This window comes from Kogia breviceps, chromosome 3 (assembly GCF_026419965.1).
Source record: "Kogia breviceps isolate mKogBre1 chromosome 3, mKogBre1 haplotype 1, whole genome shotgun sequence".
NCBI classification, from domain to species: Eukaryota; Metazoa; Chordata; class Mammalia; order Artiodactyla; family Physeteridae; genus Kogia; species Kogia breviceps.
The window spans coordinates 169,496,365-169,518,062 of NC_081312.1; the positions used below are offsets into that span (position 1 = coordinate 169,496,365).

Genomic DNA, 21,698 nt, shown 5'->3' on the forward strand with positions numbered 1-21,698 from the left:
GTGCATGTATCTTTTCGATAAATGTCCACTGACAGGTGAATGGATAAAGAAGATGTAGTATACATATACAATGGAATATTACTCAGCCATAAAAAAGAATGAAATAATGCCATTTGCAGCAACATGGATGGACCTAGAGATTATTATATTAAGTGAAGTCAAGTCAGAGAAAGACATCATATCATTTATATGTGGAATCTAAAAAAAAAAGATACAAATGAACTTATTTTATTTATGAAGCAGAAATAGACTCACAAACATAGAAAACAAATTTATGGTTACCAAAGGGTATAGCAGGGGGGCAGTGGTGGGAGATAAATTAGGAGTTTGGGATTAACATATACATAATACTATGTATAAAACAGATAAACAAGGACCTACTGTATAGCACAGGGAACTATACTCAATATCTTGTAATAACCTATAATGGAAAGGAATCTGGAAAAGAATATATAGAGACATATTTGTATAACTGAATCACTTTGCTGTACACTTGAAATATAACACTGTAAATTAACTATATTTCAATACAAATTTAAAAAAATACCAAGACATTAGCTTTGTTAAAATAGTTACTCACACACATATCCCATACATGATTATGATGGAAATTACACAAATATTTCAATTTTGAAAAATCTTATGAATAGAATTATATCACCCAGAAAAGTGTTCAAACAAAAATCTGTTAGGGCTTCCCTGGTGGCGCAGTGGTTGAGAATCCGCCTGCTGATGCAGGGGACACAGGTTCGTGCCCCGGTCTGGGAGGATCCCACATGCCGCAGAGCGGCTGGGCCCGTGAGCCATGGCTGCTGAGCCTGTGCGTCCGGAGCCTGTGCTCCGCAACAGGAGAGGCCACAGCAGTGAGAGGCCCGCGTACCACCCCCCAAAAAGAACAAAAAGAAAAAACCCTGTTAATATAAGTAACCACTATTTTTGACTGATATAATTAGAAGGCAACTTCATCTCCCACTACCCTTTTAAATATTCAGAGGCCCTTCTCCCAACCCAGGTTGAAAACACTTACTCTCAAGTAATAAGAAGTCCAGAGTTGCTTTAACTCACAAAGCACTGAAAAAGAACGTCCAGCCCCACATAACTATATAGAACTATAAAAATGCCAAGTCAGAGTTAATCAGCTAGGCCATGCTACAGGCAGACCACCTGCAGTAGGGGTGGAAACCAGGCATGGTCCCCTTCTTTCCTGCCTCATCCCATCCTTCCTCCTTCAGCTGGCTAATTATGGTTTCCCATGCTGCCAGGTTCAAAACTGCAGGGGACAGTAGAGTTCTTATGTGAGATGGTTTTGAGCAGTCTGGATCTGGCAATTGTTTTAAAGCTGACTCTTTCTCTCTGGGACATTTCTGTGCCCACAGCTGTTCTCACCTGTAACTCCCTTAACTCCCTTAACTCCCTTAAGTGAATGTAATCCATTCTTTCTTCTTAGCTCTTAAGGAATCCAGAGCCCCACTTTGGACTATCCTGTTCTGAGGCCTGTTCACGCCTCTAAGTGGCCCTTTTGTGCAGTATCCAACATGGATCCACTACCATGGCTCACTCTCTCTCTTTCACGCTTGACTAACATCTGGTCCTCGATAAGCACTCAAACAGTCTTTGTCAAAGCAAATGCTGAGAGTGCAGAACAGTCTCAACACGTTAGCAGTTCTTCTCCTGTCCTGAGCCAAAGTAACCTACCAGTTCCTTCAGATTCCAGGTTCCCTGGGTATGAGTTACATACCTGCTCCAGAACTGCAGATTAGATTCATATCGAGTTCCCCAAACTAGGTTTTACGACCTCTCTCCCTCTCACCTTCTCTCTTTGGCAGCTCTGTAATTTCTTTTTTTCATGAAATACATCCTCAAATTCATAATGGATTAGCCACCCATTATATTCCCATATGAAGCATTGATACATAACTAAATTAAGTTTCTGTTTTAAAAGGTGGGGAGGGGTGTGTGTCGGGGAATCACATTCTTGCCCAAAAGAATAGGGATTCATGTGACAGAATGGGGGCAGGGGAGAATCTGCATAGAAATAAAATCCTCAGTTCAAATGTATCAGCTCTCCAAATTTTATGTCCATGACTAGGTGTTATTTTTTCAGTTCAAAGATCAAGTCTACATTCCAACATATTTTATTAAAATATTACATACTTACATTAAGAAAAATGCTTATAACTAGCCAGATTGTAGTAACTCCATATTTACTTTAAAATGAATATGAACAAAGAATATCTAAAAATAAAACATGTATCAATTACAACAAGTAATCTATTTAATAGGTATAGGTTACTTGTAAAACCCTGGCATTGTGGTAGCTTTCAATGGACAGCTTTAAAAAGTTTACAAGTCCTCTCAAAGTCCATTCTTATTCAACTGATTTGGTTGAAATGTGATTCAGAATAAGCTGGGGAAATACACTTTTGGCATGATGGGGGAGGAGGTTGATAAATCATCTCCATTTTTAAAAATGCAGCTATAAATCTGGATAAACTGTTTAATAAAACAACCATTTCAGCACTATGGAAATTAACTGAAGATCTACAACAAACTAAGAAGTGCTTATTCATGAAACCCAGTTAGGGCAAGAACCTGTGAGCCTGTGGGATTCCTGTGCTGCCACATCCTGGGCCAGGTCTACAGGTGCAGTAGTTCAGCCAGGGCAACAGCAGACCCAGGGAACAAGGCTTGTTGTCACTGCCAGAGGGGACTCATTTGATATGCATTGTAAGTTAACCTGGAAGCTCAGTGGTAAGAAAACAAGGCTCAGTGAGGTTGTAGTGCTGTTTGGGGCAAACAACAGAGTGGCTAGGGATTTCACTGGAAGTTCTAGGAGGTAAGACAGCCATCTGGGTTTGATAAGCACTCTATATACTCCAGATGTACAGGCATGCAAAGCGGAAACTGAAGCTGGTTCAGGCCACCCACATACCCATGGTTGCTAAAGCCCGCACATATGCACACGGGAGAAGCAAAAAAGCCCATCAGAAAGCACAGACCAGGGCAGACTTGAAAATGACCTGAACACTGAATGTACTTGCCAGCCCACACAGATCCATTGGCAGAGTGGAGGCCTGACTGATGGGGTTTGAACACAACCTCTGTCCAGTCTTTGGTTATATGCTAAGCTATGCAATCCAGCAGCAATGCTTAGGAAGCAAGATTTATTATTTTAAAAAATGAGTAAAGACATCGGTGACTGCACACTGCCATGGAGACAGAAAGTATACCCTTACTGAGGAAGAAAAGCATTCAATAGAAACTGAGTATCTCCAGATGTTAGAATGAGCAAAGACTTAAAAGCAGCTATTATGAACATGTTCAAAGAACTAATGGAATTCATGTTTAAAGAATTAATGAGAGCTATGATGAAAATGATGCAATGCATGAAGAAACTTCAGTAAAGAGATACAAGGTATATGAAAGAACCAGATATAAACTTTGAGCTGAAAAATACAATATCTGAAATGAAAAATTCAGTTGAAAGAAGAAGAAAGAATCAGTGAACTTGAAGCTGAATCAGCAGAAAGTATTCAATCTGAAGAGGAGAGGGAGAAAAGCAATGAAAAAAGTGAACAAAGCCTCAGAGATCAGATCAATATCAAGTACACCAACACATGTGAAAGGAGAATCCCAGAAGAAGAGAAAAACGGCAAATAAATAATTTGAAGAAATAATTGCCAAAAACATCTCAAATCTGATGAAAAACATTAATCTACAGATCCAAGAAGTTCAACGAATCCCAAGTAGGAAAAACTCAAGGATATCCACACTTATACACATCATAGTCAAACTGTTAAAAGACAAGGCTAAGAAAAAATTCTTGAAAGCAGCAAGTGAAAAACAACCTATCAGAAAAGGAGACCAAAATTACCATTAACAGCTGACTTTTCACCAAAAATAATGGAAGTCAAAGGCTGTGGGATGACACATTCAAAGTGAGTAAAGAATAAGCTGTTAATCATGTATTCTATATCCAGCAAAAATATCCTTAAAAAACAAAGGCAAAATAAAGACATCCCCAGATAAAGGCAGAGGACTTAAGATTATATAAACCAGTAGTTAATCACTGTATTAAGTTGTTGTAACACGTACAGATGTAACATGACAACAATAGCACAAAGAAAAGGAGATATACTGAACAAATTTACTACATTTTGACAGAATTAAACTTGTATTATTTTGAAGGAGCCTGTGATTAAGAGTGATAAATGCATATTGTCATCCCTAGAGCAACTGCTAAGACATAACTCACAATAGGAGGAACAGGGAATTTCCTGTTAGTCCAGTGGTTAGGACTCTGTGCTCTCACTGCCAAGGGCCCGGGTTCAATTCCTGTTGGGGAACTAAGATCCCACAAGCCATGCTGTGCAGCCAAAAAAAAAAGAAGAGGAACACAGGAATCTCTTTAGATATGAGAAAAACAGAAAATAGCAAATGGCAGATGTTAAAGCAACTACATAAATATTAAATATGAATGAACTAAACACCCTACTCAACAGAGATTTTCAGACTGGATTAAAAAAAAAAACAAGATCCATATGATAAAGGACTTGTCTTTAGAATATATGATCTCTTACAACACAGAAGACAACAACCCAAAGAGGGGAGGGAGGATTTCAACAGACGTTTCTCCAAAGACGATATACAAATGACCAAAAGCCTAGCAGAGGATGTTCAAAATCACTAGTCATAGGGAAATGTAAATTAAATCCACAATGAGATTCTACTTCATACCCACTAGATTGGCTTTGTCAGAAAGACAAGACTATAAGAAACACTGTACAAGATATGGAGAAACGGGAACCTTCATACACTGGTAGTTGGAACATAAAATTATACAGTTACTTTCAAAACAGTTCATCAGGTTCTTAAAAAGTTAAACAGAAACTCATCACATCACACAGCAATTTCTAGAAGTCTACCAAGACAAATGAAAACATGTGTCCACGCAAAGACATGTATACTCATATATATATAAACAGAGAGAAGGGGAGGGAAGGAGGAAGGGAGGGAAGAGAAGAGAAAGGGAGAAAGGAAGCAGGGGCAATAAAAAACGGGCAAATGAAAATAACTGGTATATCTGAATCAAGGGTATATGGGAATTCCTTGTATTATTCTGGTGATGTTTCTCTAAGTTTGAAAGTACATCAAAATTTTAAATTACCCAAATAAAAGGGCAAGAATATCATGTAGCAAGCTCCCTCTACCAACCTCAACGAAGACCATATACAGCTTAAAAGTTACTGGAAAACTGTAGGTAATTTTAATAAAATCACTTCAAGAATATAATATGGTTGTAAAACCAATACAATGTGCTCTAAAATAATTTTTCTACTGAGTTAAATAAAGTCATCTGTAAATCCTATAACAACACATTCATACTTAAAAAATCTGACTGAAAAATAAACACAACTTTCCATTTCTAACAGCATAATTCAAAAGTTCACTCTGAACGGGACTGGGTTTTTGGTTTTATTTTGGTTTTAATGCAAAGCATAATTACATAGTTATTCATAATTTGAGGTGTGTTACTTGTTTATTTAACAAAATACTGCTGCTCTGAAATAAACTTCATTTTCAGAGTGACAGTAATGTTAAAAAAAAAAAAAAGACCATGAAAATGCAAGGTGCATTTTAAAAAGTTTATAATAATCATTTAAATTCCGATTGTATCTGTAGGTTCACAATTCTCTACTCTTAGATTTTTTTAAAAAACACGTTATATATGGTCAATCTAGATCATAATTAAGTGCATCTTAATGAAGTTTCCACTGATGTATGTAGAAATATGATTTACCAATAGCCAAATAGCATCATTTCTTTATCAAAGATAGTGGTACTATCTAGAAATAAAGACAATCCTTCAAGAATTTTATTTTCCTAAGTAAAAATACTTCCCAAGAGCTAAAGGCACAATTTCTATTCACATCTAGCACTGTAACCAACCATAAAATCATTACTTATTTTCAACTTCATAACTGATTGACATTTCTCAAACAAGCTGTTTTCAATCCTGATAGTTCTTTATTTTCTTTAATAAATTGCTATTTGCAGTAGGTGTCCATCATGAGAATAATCAAAATTAGATAAATGTGACAAAAAGACTGACAAAGTGTTTCATACCCTTGAGTGAGATACCAAGAATGGGAGAAAAGTGTTGCAAAATACGACTACTGCAGTGCTACTTATGGTCTTGCAATAAAACCAACAGTGCATCAAGAGCTATCATCTCACATCCAATTTCTTCCCCTCAAGAACAATCTGAATCTCTTTGGCATCCAAAGTCTCATAGGTCAATAAAGCTTCTGCTAGATTCTTGTGCTCTTTTGCATGAGTCTTCAAGATATGTTTTGCTCGCTCATACGAATCCTGAAATACAAAGCAGATATGTAAGAGGCAGAAACCTTAAGAGAAGCAAAAACCCTAAATGAGATAAAAAGCCTTTATGTACCCTAAAAAAAACTATAAAATCAATTGACTTCTATTTATAAAAAATAAAAGCATTTAAAAGCTTGGTTCCCTAAAGATAACTCTTTCATACTTTCAAATGTTATACTTTTAACCTCAAAATCTATCATGGAGATAACTGAGGACTACTTAAACAAAAAGCTACTTAAGAAATAAAAGTATACATTGTACTCATCTGCTTTCTAAATAAGGTCTGTGAACATAGAAATCTATTTCTCTTTTCAATATGCATGCTGAAAGGAAAGGGAGTTTGCTCCTTTTGCCTCTTGAGATTTCACCAATTTACTCAATCTAGAATGGCCAGAAAAGATATAATTTCCATTCTTTTACTTGGTAACACACTCACCTCTCAATACTGTAATACAGTATCATTAAAGGTGATCCCTGACTTCCATACATTTGATTTGCAACCCACCTTGAACTCTTCACTTAAATCCTTCAACTCTTGTTCCAAAGGTGAGTCTGAATTAAGTTTATCAGCTTATGAATAATAGCAATAATAACAGTTCATTTTTGGCAGTGTCATATTTGCCTGTACAATGTTTATGCCAATATTTTACTAGCAAATTATATTTTTGTCCTTATAAAATTGGGTGGAAAATGTAAAAATGAATTTACCAACACCAAGAAGCATAGGTCATATAAACACAATACAATTACTAGACATTTTGAACATAACGATGTCCAAGTAAAATAATCACATTAAAGAAAATACATAAAATATTAGAAATATATCAGCTAAAGTAGAACTGAATATTTAAATCACAATGTAAATTGTTCTGGGCTTCCCTAGTGGCACAGTGGTTAAGAATCCGCCTGCCAATGTAGGGGACACGAGTTCAATCCCTGGTCCGGGAAGATCCCACATGTCATGGAACAACTAAGCCCATGCACCACAACCACTGAACCCCCGGCACCACAACCACTGAAGCCCACGCCTTAGAGCCCGGGCTCAGCAACAAAAGAAGCCACCGCAATGAAGAGCAGCCCCTGCTCGTTGCAACTAGAGAAAGCCCACATGCAGCAACAAAGACCCAACGCAGCCAAAAATAAAATAAATTTATTTTAAAAATTATATATATATATATAGTTCTTAGCCTATGGCCAGAATAAAATAAAGATCCAGTCTATGATCAGGGGTTCCAGTCTATGTCAAAGATCCAGTCTATGACATATTTAATCACGGCAGCAACGGTGCACCTATTAACTTTATAAAACAGGAACTTTAGTTTTTTTGCAAGCACCCAAATATTTAGCCACGTTTTGACTAAATAGATAAATAAACATTAAAAAAAAGATCATTACCCTCAGAAGGATTCTGATTTCCTGTTCAATAGCAGATTGAGTTTCTGGACTCAGTTTCCCTGTATCACTGTAGGTCATAACTCCAAGCTAAAATAATGAAAAGAAAGAAATCCAACAGAAAAACCTCCAACACTAATGTATGTAACAGAGGAAGTACTATCCTATACATGAGAAAATAAATATCATGGGGGCAAGGAAAAAATACAATATAAAAATGCCCTTGAGCTTCCCTGGTGGTGCAGTGGTTGAGAGTCCGCCTGCAGATGCAGGGGACAAGGGTTCGTGCCCCGTCCGGGAAGATCCCACATGCCGCGGAGCGGCTGGGCCCGTGAGCCATGGCCGCTGAGCCTGTGCGTCTGGAGCCTGTGCTCCGCAACGGGAGAGGCCGCAACAGTGAGAGGCCCGCGTATCGCAAAAAAAAAAAAAAAAAAAAAGCCCTTGAGGGCAAAAAAAACTTCATTATTCTTCTGAAATTATAATACTAAAAAGTGTGAGCAAGAGAGAAAATTTTAAATCCTAAGTATAGTTCTGAGTACCTTCTTAGAAAACCTTAGCAGCTATTCTAGGTCCAGAAATCCACAATTCACAGAGTATTAGAATTGCTTTATGGAGCCACAGTGATAATGTAGGAACGTGAAATATGTGGAAAGGGCAAAGTAAAGCAAGCTCAACAAGTAGGTCTTTGATGTCATATGAATTTAAAAAGCTAAAGAATTTATATTATCATTTGGTTAATTCATGAAGTAATAACTCTTACTGTTTGAGCAGCTGGAATGGAAAGAGTATGTTACATTTCTCAGAAAATGACATTTAGTTTAGAGTAAGCTTTGTTAAATCCATTTGGAATGAGATGGGAAAATCTATCAATTTATAATGAGAACCCTATCTAACAAAGAGACACTTGGCACATCAACATTTGATACATGAGGAAGGATTAAAATTAGCCATTACCTTTTCACTCATTCCAAATTTGGTGACCATCCGCTTTGCTATTTTGGTTGCATTATCAAAATCACTGGAAGCACCTAAAATTTTAAAATATACATAAAACTCAAGTTAAAAAAAAAATCTTTAAACCAACAAACACAATTTGAACCAAAGCTATTCTTTACAGCCAACCTGTTGTAATATGATCAGCTCCAAATATAAGTTCCTCTGCCACTCTTCCCCCCATACTGACATCCATCTGAGCAAGAAGCTGAGCTCTAGTTTCGTTCCATCGATCATTCTCAGGCAACAGGGACACCTAGACAATTGAAAAATGAAGAAAAAAATTCAGACACAGTTTTGAAACACTTACATTAATAACCTGAATTATCATTTTTCTCTCATGACCTTACTTAATACCATGATGCTGAAAGCTCAGCGGCATTTAATAGAAATGGTCATGGTGATTGATGACCAAACCAGCTATGTATAAAATGAGGAAAGCAAAAGTGCAGTTTATAAATAATAAGTAGTTAATGCTGTAATACAACAGTTTGTCCCTCGTTACACAAAAATGTTTAAAACGTCTATAGGGATGTCCCCGGAAGTGCAGTGGTTAAGAATCTGCCTGCCAATGCAGGGGACAGGGTTCGAGCCCTGGTCTGGGAAGATCCCACATGCCACGGAGCAACTCAGCCTGTGCGCCACAACTACTGGGCCTGCGCTCTAGAGCCTGCAAGACACAACCACTGAGTCCATGTACCACAACTACTGAAGCCCGCGCGCCTAGAGCCTGTGCTCTGCAACAAGAGAAGCCACTGCAATGAGAAGCCCACACACCGCAATGAAGAGCAGCCCCCTCTCGCTTCAACTAGAGAAAGCCGCATGCAGCAAAGAAGACCCAACGTAGCCAAAAATAAAATTTTAAAAAAATAAAAAATAAAACGTCTATAATTAGAAAGATATGAAAATGAAACTCGTACTCAATGAGAAAAAACTTAGAAAAACTATTGAACCAGTCACTATGATACATAATTTCTTTTTAGGGGAAAAGAGTAACATATTTAAGAATTATATTTTGCTGTCATTCCTGAATTACATTTCATAATGTAAATATATTATCTGAAATATTAAGGATATGCTTTATTAGCAGATAAATTTCACAAGTATGTCTGATTTCAAGACAGTTGAGGAAGTTAAAGAAGAACGTATCAACACACCGAGGAAGTAGCTGAATTTTCTTTTGAAATGTTTTCATCAGCAATTTCCTACATAAGCTCCTGGGGAGCACTATTTGAAAGAAAAGAAAAACTAAAGATACTCACATGTCCAAGTGTTGGCCCTCGCGGCATGATTGTAGCTTTATTGATAGGCATTGCATCTTTAGTGTAATATGCAATAATAGCATGACCAGATTCATGATACGCTGTGATCGTTTTGTTTTTGTTATCAATTTCCACACTTCTACGCTCAGGCCCTAAGAATAAAAATTTACTTAAGTAAAATACTCCATTAGGAAGGTATATTTAAATGAATGAAGCTCCTTTGCTTCAAAGTCATTCTTAGAGTAATATGATTTAATATCATTAATAAATATTTTAAAAATGTGAAAGTTTAAAAAATGAGTAGACTCTACTCTACAACACATGTAAACCATAATTTGTCAACTGAAAACCAAACTGTAAAAACTATCATCTTAATCCTTATATCAAAAGGAAAAGCTTAATTCTATTTCTAGAAAATAAACTTCTAATTTAACAGGAATATCATAACTAACCTGTTTTGAAGGCAATTCAAGATTTAAAATAAAAGTTAAATACTGAAAAAGAGTAAAATTAACTATTCTTTTATCAGCAATATCAGACAAGAGGAAAGACATGGGCACTCATACCCCCCAAAGAGTGTAATTTAAGTTATAATATATTCTGTAAGAGGCCAAACTGTGTTGCTCTGTTAGAGTATATCTTTGCATGTTTCTATACCTTTCTTTTTTATAAACTTTCTCTCAAAATTAAGAGTTTTTTCTTGGACTTCCCTGGTGGTGCAGTGGTTAAGAATCCGCCTGCCAATGCAGGGGACACGGGTTCGAGCTCTGGTCCAGGAAGACTCCACATGCCGCGGAGCAACTAAGCCCGTGCGCCACAGCTACTGAGCCTGAGTTCTAGAGCCTGTGAGCCACAACTACTGAAGCCCACGCACCTAGAGCCCATGTTCCACAAAAGAGAAGCCACCGCAATGAGAAGCCCGTGCAACGCAATGAAGAGTAGCTCCCGCTCGCTGCAACTAGAGAAAGCCCGCATGCACCAACGAAGACCCAATGCAGCCAATAAATTTAAAAAAATTAAAAAAAGAGTGAAGTACCACCAAACCAAAAATTACCAAGTGGCGATTTAAAAAAGAAGAATTTTTTCTCTAACATAATGAACAGTATAAGACAGGGGAAAAAAAGAAGAAAAAAAGAAAACCTACCCATTAGGATTTTATCTTTGGAAAACTCTAGTTCCTTCATGGTAACCATTTCTTTTCCATCAACAGCTGCCTTTAAAGCAGCTTGGTTCACAAGATTCTCCAACTCTGCTCCAGAAAAGCCAACAGTACCTCGAGCTATGATTTCTGGATCAACAGCTATATGCAGACAGGACACAGTATTAAAATTTCAGAAGAGCTAATAAAAAGCTCTTCATAAAGAACTCACATTGCAAAAGAAAAAAGAAGATAGCCATCATGAACTGTAATTTTACAAAAGCTTACTTCACTAAATTCTAAGGGGAAAAAGCCAAAACTGCTATTAAACACACCATTAAAATTGTCATTGGGACAAATCACAAAAGTTCTTATATTTAAATAACTTTGTGATAAACAAAGAAAGGTAGTTGCTAGATAACGATTTACAAACCTTTAATTATGGCCTAACCACAAACAGAAAAAGCACATTCGTAGACAATATTTTGTTTTCAGAATTTCATCTTGAAATAACTTTGGACATAAAAGCCCCCCTTATTATCGGAAACATAATTGGTTTTATGAAGTGATTCAGATATCTTTGAAAATACTGCAGCTTTAATAGCTGCTTTTATTACTCAGGTGGTTCCATAATATTTCCATGTGTTTTGTTTTATAGTTTGCTTCCCCTCTTTTGTCCCAAAGTGACTATATCATGAGGTACTATGCTCATAATATACAAGTGCTTTTTATGTTATTTTATATTTTACATTCATCTAAAGAAACATTTATACATAGATTCATCAAGTATTATCTAAGTACTCAAAAGAAAACTTTCTTTAGAATTGGGATTCAAAATGACAGAATCTCTGGATACACATTAATTGAGAAACGGACTTTATGGATAAACAAGAGGAGAGAAAAATAGACATTTAAAGGAATTTGTCTTTTAAGACATCCTGAGTAAGGACCACAAACAGGGTAGATTGATATATTACCATTTTATGGAGCTAATGTCTGTATCATTGAATTAGACTTACACTGATCAAACTTTATTTTATTGAGATACCACTTCAAGATTTCTGTTCGACCTTTTACATCTGGCCTTGGAACTGTAACCTGCATGTCAAAACGACCAGGACGTATTAAGGCGCTAAAGGGAGAATACAAAAAGAAAATATAAATTAATAAGCTGACTGTGCTGAAGGTCAAGTTAAACAGGACTGACATCGTAAAGAGAAGATGGAAAGACAACGGCAACCAATATTTATTTTGAACATAAATATTCAGATTGGTTCCTTATAAAACGTGGCTCAAATAACAGTTTCAATAACCGGAAGGCAGAACAAAGGTTCATATAGATAAATGTGTGCATCTAGATAGCATACAACCCTTCAGAGACAAAGATATGCAAGTCAGCCAGTCAAGGAACAAAAAATTCTACAGCAATCTATTATGAGAGCTACACATCCATTTTACTGCTATTAAGTACAAAATGTTAAACTAGAGTCTTACGCAAGAACCAACTATTAGATAAAATGAAAGTATGAGTAACTTCTATATAATAAAATCAATAAAAATTTTAAACTGTAGTAGATTTTATTCTAAAAATCCTCTCCACCCCCCACCCAAAAGCTTTGTGATGTTTAAGTTGTGAGAAGATTCTTTTAGCAGCTTTACTGAGATACAATTTTCATATCATAGAATTTGAAGTTGAAAACCCAGTGTTGTTTTCTTTTTAACATCATTATTGGAGTATAATTTGCTTTACAATGTTGTGTTATTTTCTGCTGTATAACAAAGTGAATCAGTTATACATATACATATATCCCAATATCCCCTCCCTCTTGTGCCTCCCTCCCACCCTCCCTATCCCACCCCTCTAGGTGGTTACAAAGCACCAAGCTGATCTCCCTGTGGTATGCAGCTGCTTCCCACTAGTTATCTATTTTACATTTGGTAGTGTAACCCAGTGGTTTTTAATATATTCAGAGTTGCCCAACCATCACCACAATCTAATTTTAGAGGACTTTTACCCCCTCCCCCTCTCCTCCAGCTGAAAGAAACCCCAAATCTACTGGCAGTTATTCCCCATTTTCCCTAACCTCTGGCAACCACTAAATTACTTTCTGTTGCTATGGATCTGCTTATTCTAGACATTTCATATAAAAGCAATCATATAATATGTGATGTTTTGTGATGGGTTTCCTTCACTTAGCAGAATGTTTTTAAAGTTCATCACTATTCTAGAATATATCACACATTTTTTTTTTTTTTGCTGTACGCGGGCCTCTCAATGTTGTGGCCTCTCCCGTTGCGGAGCACAGGCTCTGGACGTGCAGGCTCAGCGGCCATGGCTCACGGGCCCAGCTGCTCCGCGGCATGTGGGATCTTCCCGGGCCGGGGCACAAACCCATGTTGCCTGCATCAGCAGGCGGACTCTCAACCACTGCGCCACCAGGGAAGCCACACAAAAATTTTAATACTTACTTATCTAATGCCTCTGGGAAGTTGGTGGCTCCTATGATGATAACTCCTTCATTGGGTTTAAAACTATTTAAAAAAAAAAGTACCTTTTCATTGAAAATTAAAACAGCACACATGTAGAAATGTTCTATGCAAAACTGTTTATCATTAATCTTACTAACAGCAAAGAAAAGGGATTGATCTTTTTAATGCCCAAAATGATAAGGCATCTCTAATTGTTTTTTAAAATGCCAGTGCACTTCAATAAAACTGTTAATAATAAATCACCAAATCATCTGTGGTTACGTACCTTCATAATAATTTTTCTAGTTAGGAAGAGATGACCTGACACAAAAAGCTTGAGTCCCCGACTAATTTTTGAAAAATTTATTTTCAAGTTTACCAATTCAAATTATTTGCTCCTAGACTTCCAGAATGTCTTATCTGACTTTAAGAAACATTTTTTTGATCTACAGCAACACTCAAAGCTAGTCACAAACAGTGCAGGGATCAGGGTATTCTCCCTTTACATCTCCAAAGAGACTACTACTCTCAGCTGGAATCAGTGCTCTCCTGTCATGCTACAGTAAATGAAAAATCTATTTTTTAATTTAAGAGAAGTTGATATAACAATTATCAATGATCCCATTAGCATAAACTATACAATAGTCAAAATAGCTTGTCTTTACTTCTTGCACGAGGGACTACTCTGTTGCCTATAAACATAAAATTTTTCCTATCTCTGGTATGCTACCAAATATATCACCAAATTCTAAAGACAGAGGAAGAATCAATTACCCATCCATTTCAGCAAGAAGTTGATTTATGGTCTGCCGTGAATATGGATGCATTGGAGATTCAATTCGCTTCCCACCAACAGAATCTAATTCATCAATAAATATAACACACGGGGCATTTGCTTTTGCTTCCCCTAAGAAGACAGAAAAGATTCAAATAAGTTTAATAAAATCAAAACTTTTAAAATAAAATTGCATAAATATTTCACAACTTGTAAGATAGTTAAAAAGCCAAAAAAAGACATTCAGTAGGGAGAAAATACATAAAAGGAGGTCCTTCTTAACTGATTTAAGAACACTAGCCTCAGAAGAAAAAAAAAATTATACCATTGAGTATTCATTCTTCCTAGCTGTACAAACCATATACAATCAGATTTGAGGCAAATACTTTTTAAAATACATACTAAAGAATTGATAGGCCCGCCCTGCTTGCCCTTTCTCACGGCTGGGCAGCTCTGTCTCTTCGGTCTCCCTCCTCCTCCACCCCACTGTCCTGACTCTCTTTCCCTCCTTCCCTCAGAGGATGTCCTCCTTCCAGCTCAACCTCAACCCGCTCAAGGAGCCGCTCGGCTTCATCAGGGTCCTCGAGTGGATTGCTTCTATCTTTGCTTTTGCCACCTGTGGAGGTTTTAAGGGCAAAACAGAAATTCAAGTGGCTTGTCATCCTAAAGTTTCTGACAATAAAACGATTACAGCTTCTTTGGGTTATCAATTCAGGTTGAATGAAGCATCGTTTCAGGCACCTCAAGGTGTAAATATGTGTGATATAGATTGGAAAAATCATGTCCTTATCAGAGATTACTCTTCTTCTGCACAATTCTATGTTACTTTTGCAGTCTTTGTCTTCCTGTACTGCATCGTTGCTCTATGTTGGTTACACGAACCTGTATCGTGATAGTCGAAAACTTCCCATGGTTGACTTTGTTACTCTTGTTGCCACTTTTTTTGTGGCTGGTGAGCACTTCAGCCTGGGCTAAAGCTCTTACAGATATTAAAACAGCTACTGGTCACAATATTGCCCAGGAACTTCTGCCTTGTAATCAACAAGGAGTGATATGTCATTTTGGCTCTGTGACTAGTATGGGATCCATAAATGTATCTGTGATCTTTGGCTTTCTGAATATGATACTTTGGGGAGGAAATGCATGGTTTGTGTACAAGGAGACCAGCTTACACAGTCCCTCAAATACTTCTACTTCCCATGGTCAAGGAGGTATTCCTCCTCCAAGTGGAATATAATTTATAATTGAAGAGAGAAGTACACTGTTTGAAACAGATGTCTATAGTATGACTTGTTGCCAACATCTTTTTTTTTTTTTTTTTTGCGGTACGCGGGCCTCTCACTGTTGTGGCCTTTCCCGTATGCGGAGCACAGGCTCCGGACGCGCAGGCTCAGTGGCCATGGCTCACGGGCCCAGCCACTCCGCGGCATGTGGGATCTTCCCGGACCGGGGCACGAACCCGTGTCCCCTGCATCGGCAGGCGGATTCTCAACCACTGCGCCACCAGGGAAGCCCTGTTGCCAACATCTTGAGCAGCATTTTTTGTTTCTAATAAAAGTAACGGCTTTTTCAATAAATTGGTGGGTTTAAAATTTTGCTTTTTTTTTACATAAAGCTTGTGCCTTTCCTAGAAATTTAAGATGTAAATGTATTCTCACATGTGAATTTGAAAATTCTGGGGCCTATTATGAGATGATACACATTTTTAAATGAACAGTAATTTCTTCACTAAGTTGTTTGCCTTCCAAAGTGTTTACACCTTAAGCCTTAACATATATCTTCACTCAGAAAAGAGTTATATTGTTATATCATAATAGGAAGAAAATCTCTATTGGAATATACAGTACTCTAAGTTTGTTCAGATCATATTCCTAAGACCTGTCTTCGTTTAAGAAAGTCTTGATTACATAAATCATATTTAGAAAAACATTCAGTTCACAGTTTATATCTGAATATTGTTTATAGGTTATGAAAATTTTTAATACAAAGGCTGTGTGTTTTATTTCTGTTTTTCTAAATGACCTACAGTACTTGATAGGTGTACTAAAATTGTTTTGGGAGTGGGGTTTAGAAATTTCTAATAGATATATAGTTAATTTAGTAACTCTCTTGCATGAGGTGTCAGCTTCCATTATGCTGGTTATTTAATAGATCGGCTATGTAAGTAGAACGTGGTTCACCGAGATGCTTTGATATGTACGGGCATTACTCCTCGTGATGTTTGCTCGCTGTCCTTTGTTGCCCATACTCCTTCAGTGCAGGCTGAGGCCTAGTCTCCTCATAAGTACAGTAAAATAATCTACCTTTTTTTGCAGACTCTATTCATAGGGTTATAAAAAATTAAGATTGCCTTTTACTTTAGAAACATTTAATATTTATATTCAATGAAGTTGCTATTTTGAGTTTAGTATTGATATTGTGAAAATGAATGCAATTTGGATCTCATGTTTCTTAATGTTTATTCTTATTTCACAAATGTATAATTAAGGAATTACACGTAATAAACAAGGAACCTAAGTGGGTTCTATTATGGGTGTGCTGTCTTTGCTCACACATTTGGGTATCTTCTGAATACAGGGCTTATTCACATTTTGCTACCTAATATTTTTGTTGTACAGGGCCAGATTTCCTACTACTGCATGATTGTTTATATGTAAAGCACATCTTACTATTGCCTTATTTCTGTTGCTTTTGTTCATGACAAGACTTGTCAATATGAGAATGTATATCTTTTATGCAACCAGCTTAATAAAGAAGTTAAAAGAAAAACAAATAGAATTGATAAATAAGGTGAAAACAAAACACACCCCAACAACCCCCAAAACAAAACAAACAAAAACCCAGCTTTTCAGTAGCCCCCAGCCTCACCCAGTAATCTAGCACTTCCACTAGCTCTTCCGACTAATTGGGGAAAAAAAGTACAGTTCTATTTTAGCTCACACACTAAGTTATCTGAAACCAGAATCCTACAATGGTTATTTCAGCCAACTATATCAATCAGAAACAGGTAGCAAAGAAAGGGTAAGAAACCCTCTTCCCCTAAAGTTAAGAGAAATTAGTACTGTATGAAAGATACATTAAAACCTACTAAAAAGATTTCTTATACGGCTGGCTCCCACACCCACAAACATCTCATCGAATTCTGATCCAGAAGCATAATAAAAAGGAACATCAGCTTCTCCGGCCACAGCTCGGGCAAGAAGTGTCTTTCCTGTCCCTGGTGGTCCAACTAAAAGAATTCCTAAAAGAAAAAATAAACAAGAATGGTTCAAATTAAAAATCAGAAACAAAGCCAGACATGAACTTATAACAAATAATTATTAATTTATATAGCTTTGCAGTTGAAGGCACATCAATGACCAATATTTTGAAACATAGACAAAAGGTATTTGTCTCTACTAATGATTCACTTCAGGATCTGCTCCTTAACTAATTCTCCTATATCATTTAAATACTGTTTACATATTGGGACAAATGCTGAAATTTGAATATGACTTTGAATTCGATAATAGTTTTGGATCTATGTTAAATTTCTTGATTTTAATAACTGTACTGAAGTGGTGTAAAGAGAATATCGAGAATTTTTAGGAAATACACAATGAGGTATTTAGGGCAAAGGAGCATGACATCTATAATTTACTTGCAAATGGTTTAAAAAATACATGTTATGTAAAGAAAGGAATGAGCAAATAGAACAAAATGTTAAAAAAATTTTGAGTCTCATGAGTTAAAAGTATGGAGGGAGTTCTTTGTACTATTTATTGTTGCAATTTACTTAAAGTTTGAAATTATAACAAAATTTTAAATTACCAAAAAAAAAAAAAGATTACAGAACAGTATGTTCAGAATGAGCACTTATTTGTAAAATAGCAAATTAAGAATTAAACTTTGATCAGTCAAATCTGATAAAAGTTAAATTAGTGACATATTACAGTATTTTGTCAAGTTATGTGAAAGGGAAGATATCTTACCTTTTGGAAGTTTACCTCCAAGAACAGTAAATTTTTGTGGATTTTTCAAGAATTCAACAACTTCTTGTAATTCTTGTTTAGCTTCCTCCACCTAAAGTGATACAATTTACCAAATAATTATTATATTACCAAGCTACCCTCTTTGAATATCATAAATTTAACTGCAGATTAAATTAACTTGCCTTTTTGTTTCAGTGAAAGTATACAAAAAGGCCCCTTTAGAAATACTCAAAGAGTTTTCTCCCGACCCTCAATGCCAGTTATATGAAGTCTCCTTATATATCCCAACAAAAACCCTTTTTAACTGCTTCCTTTGGTTAAAAAGAACTGTTATATTCAAAATTCTCGCTAAATGTTGTCAGTGGCATTTAATATAAAGAGTCACCTAGTAAGTTTCAAATCCAAAACTTTTTTGGACCTGGTTATAAGCTCCAAGGGCAAATTATGTGGACTTAGTATATATCAATGATAAAAGAGTCTGTGTTTAAGTTATAACGTTAATTTGTGATTAGTTATGAGATCATTTTCATTACAAGGAACTACTACTAGATTATAAACGATTTAGTTCCTGACAAATACCAAGGGACAGTGACAAAAATTAAGCTATAGTGTACTAATATTGTTTTATAAATGGCTGTGGTAAAAAAAAATTTAAAGACTTAATCTCCAAAATATAAAATATTGCAGAATTGAGATCCCTAGCGAAAATAAAACCCAATCTGGCTAACAAAAATGGCAATCAGAATACTGGTTCAACTCTAAAACTCTGATATAAGATTAAGAAAGCTGCCTATCAGAAATGGTGCGCCATTTTCCTAGTCAGCATATAACCAGAAGTCACAAATGCAAATTCCTAGTGGCAAAACGGTATCAATCAATGAGTGCAGAAGGCCAGATGTAAAACAATAGTGGCGGCAATGCACCGAACTGGAAAGCAACAGTCCCTTTAAAGACAACCACATCGTGGCTCTGCCAAAGAATACAGGCCTAGCGCTCCAGACTCCAATGTTCAAAAAACAAATGAACAAACAACCCGGAAATCTTTTTGTGGGTGAAACTTCAATTTAAAAGTGTTGGCTACCAATGTAAATTAAAAATGCCTCTGTAGCAAAAAAAAAAAAAAAAAAAAAAAAAAAAAAAAAAAAAAAATGCCTCTGCATGTGTACCTTCACATATTTATTTATTTTAAATTACACTGCCGTAATAACATATTTGCAGCCAACCGGCAACCTCACATTACACAACTCTAAACAACTCTCAGTGACAAAGCTCAAGTACATTGGGCAGTGTTCAAAAGAAAGTACCTGGGAAGGGGTGAGCATGAAACACATCTTTGGGCCAAAGTTCCACAAGACTTAGCACCACACACACCTCAGATGCCAATCCCAAGTCTAGGTTGTCTCTGTGCTTCTACCAATTGGCTATAAATTGGAGGTTCCCACAACCACTCCTTGTGTCTGATTAATTTGCTAGAGCAGCTCAGAGAACTCAGGAAACCAGTTTAAGTGCCAGACTACTGGTTTATTATGAAAGGATATAACTCAGAACAGCCAGAAGGAAGAGACAGGTAGGGCAAGGGACATAGGAAGAGGCACAGGCCCCTCCACATCCTCTTTGAAAACGCTACTTTCCTCACGCCTCCACGCGTTCACCAACTGAAAGCTCCCTGAACCCAGACCTGTTGGGATTTTTATGGGAGTTTCCTCACATAGGCATGATCAATTATTAACTCCCTTTCCAGCCCCTCTCCCCTCTCTGGAGAACAGAGTGGAGGTGAAAGTTCTAAGACCCTAATCATGGCTGGGTCCTTCTGGTGACCAGCCCCATCCAGGTGCCCACCCAGAGCCACCTCATTGGAACAAAAGACACTGCAGGAATTCCCTGGTGGTCCAGTGGTTAGGACTTCAAGTTTTCACTGCCATGGGCCCGGGGGGTTCAATCCCTGGTTGGGAAACTAAGATCCGGCAAGCTGCGTGCAATGTGGCCAAGGGGGAAAATAAAAAAGAACAAAGGACACTATCACCCAGGAAATTCTGAGGGACTCAGAAGCCCTGTGTCAGGAACTGGGGTCAAAGACCAAACAGTAAAACAAAAGATGCTCCTGGTGCTCTTTGCACCTCGGAAATTTCAAGGGTTTTAGGACCCCTGTGCCAGGAACATGGGGCAGAGACTAATATATATATTTTCTATTATTTCAACCTCTAGAATAATAAAATACAATTAAGATAATGTTTGAGGAGATCAGGTTAACTTTTTAACTTACTCCTTTAACATGTTCAAAGGTAACATTTTTCATCTGCACAGGATCTACAGCAGAATCAAGCCCCGTTGTTGTCCGGAAGCGGACTAAAGGGACAAAAGCAAATGTTTACATATTTGATAGATTCATAAAATTCTAACTACCTTATTTTTCAGATGCAAGAAAGCCCAGAAAAATTAAATATCTAAGTTCACATATATTTAATCAGTGTGAGGAGTAGATATTAGGTCTTCTGGATTTTGAGATGGTGTTCAAGGAATAAATGATTCATAATAAAATGACATCTTTGCCTTTCCAATTAAAACTAAGAATTTTCCTCTTCTTATATCAAATAATAAAAATTTAAACCAATGGTCCTCAAACTCCATTGTACATAATTAAGAAACACAAAGGAATAATCATCAGGGCTCATCCCACCCCTCCACCACCCTGCTGATATCACCTATCATCCCTATATTGGTTTTTTTCCTGAAAAAAAGGAGACAAGAGAAGGCAGATCTAGATATAAAAAGGCTATTCCTAGATGTTAAAACCTCATCTCAGGTTTGATGCCACTAACAACTCTTAAAATAACGGGCTACATGCAAGTTCTGGGAATGATTCCTTACACAGGTCAACTAATGTTCTTAATTGTAAATCAGTTTTTTTCTCTCAAGGTAATCCATCATAAAGAAAGGAGAAAACACGGGGTAAAACCTGAATGATAGTTGAAAAAGCAATTGGAACCGCTTAAACATGACATTATTACTTCATTTTACACTTGCAAACTGAGAAAATCTGCGACTCTATTTAACGTAATTTTCCATATTAAGTTAATTTTTATGAAATTCAATTATTGTCTTTGAAATTGATGACTATTATACTTTGTATTGCTATTATAAAATTCTTCTACATGTTTTTAAAATTTTATTATTGGATAGGTATCATTTTCTAAAAATCTGGGAAACTAACCACTACCAGAAGTAGATCTAACATTTCCATTCTAACATAATCCTTGGAACTTTAATTTCAATGCAAAAAATAATCTTAAAGTGACTCAATCTGAGAAGTCTTGACT

At 36.6% G+C, this 21,698-nt stretch overlaps 1 protein-coding gene and 1 pseudogene across 1 annotated transcript in view; one reads left to right on the plus strand and one right to left on the minus strand.

Annotated features, from left to right (window-relative positions):
• Positions 1-212: 212 nt before the first annotated feature.
• The window catches only part of YME1L1 (YME1 like 1 ATPase), a 39,432-nt gene continuing 17,946 nt past the window's right edge, over positions 213-21,698 (minus strand). Inside the window, exons 8-19 of the mRNA XM_059056682.2 lie at positions 20,645-20,727; positions 18,382-18,472; positions 17,499-17,651; positions 14,410-14,542; positions 13,636-13,698; positions 12,186-12,298; positions 11,173-11,328; positions 10,029-10,180; positions 8,896-9,022; positions 8,728-8,801; positions 7,777-7,863; positions 213-6,372 (exon numbers count right to left, since the gene is read on the minus strand). Coding sequence (XP_058912665.1) covers positions 6,229-6,372; positions 7,777-7,863; positions 8,728-8,801; positions 8,896-9,022; positions 10,029-10,180; positions 11,173-11,328; positions 12,186-12,298; positions 13,636-13,698; positions 14,410-14,542; positions 17,499-17,651; positions 18,382-18,472; positions 20,645-20,727 — 1,376 coding nt within the window. The 3' untranslated portion in view covers positions 213-6,228. The remainder of the gene's footprint in view (positions 6,373-7,776; positions 7,864-8,727; positions 8,802-8,895; positions 9,023-10,028; positions 10,181-11,172; positions 11,329-12,185; positions 12,299-13,635; positions 13,699-14,409; positions 14,543-17,498; positions 17,652-18,381; positions 18,473-20,644; positions 20,728-21,698) is intronic.
• LOC131752395 (synaptophysin-like protein 1 pseudogene) lies at positions 14,887-15,647 on the plus strand (annotated as a pseudogene).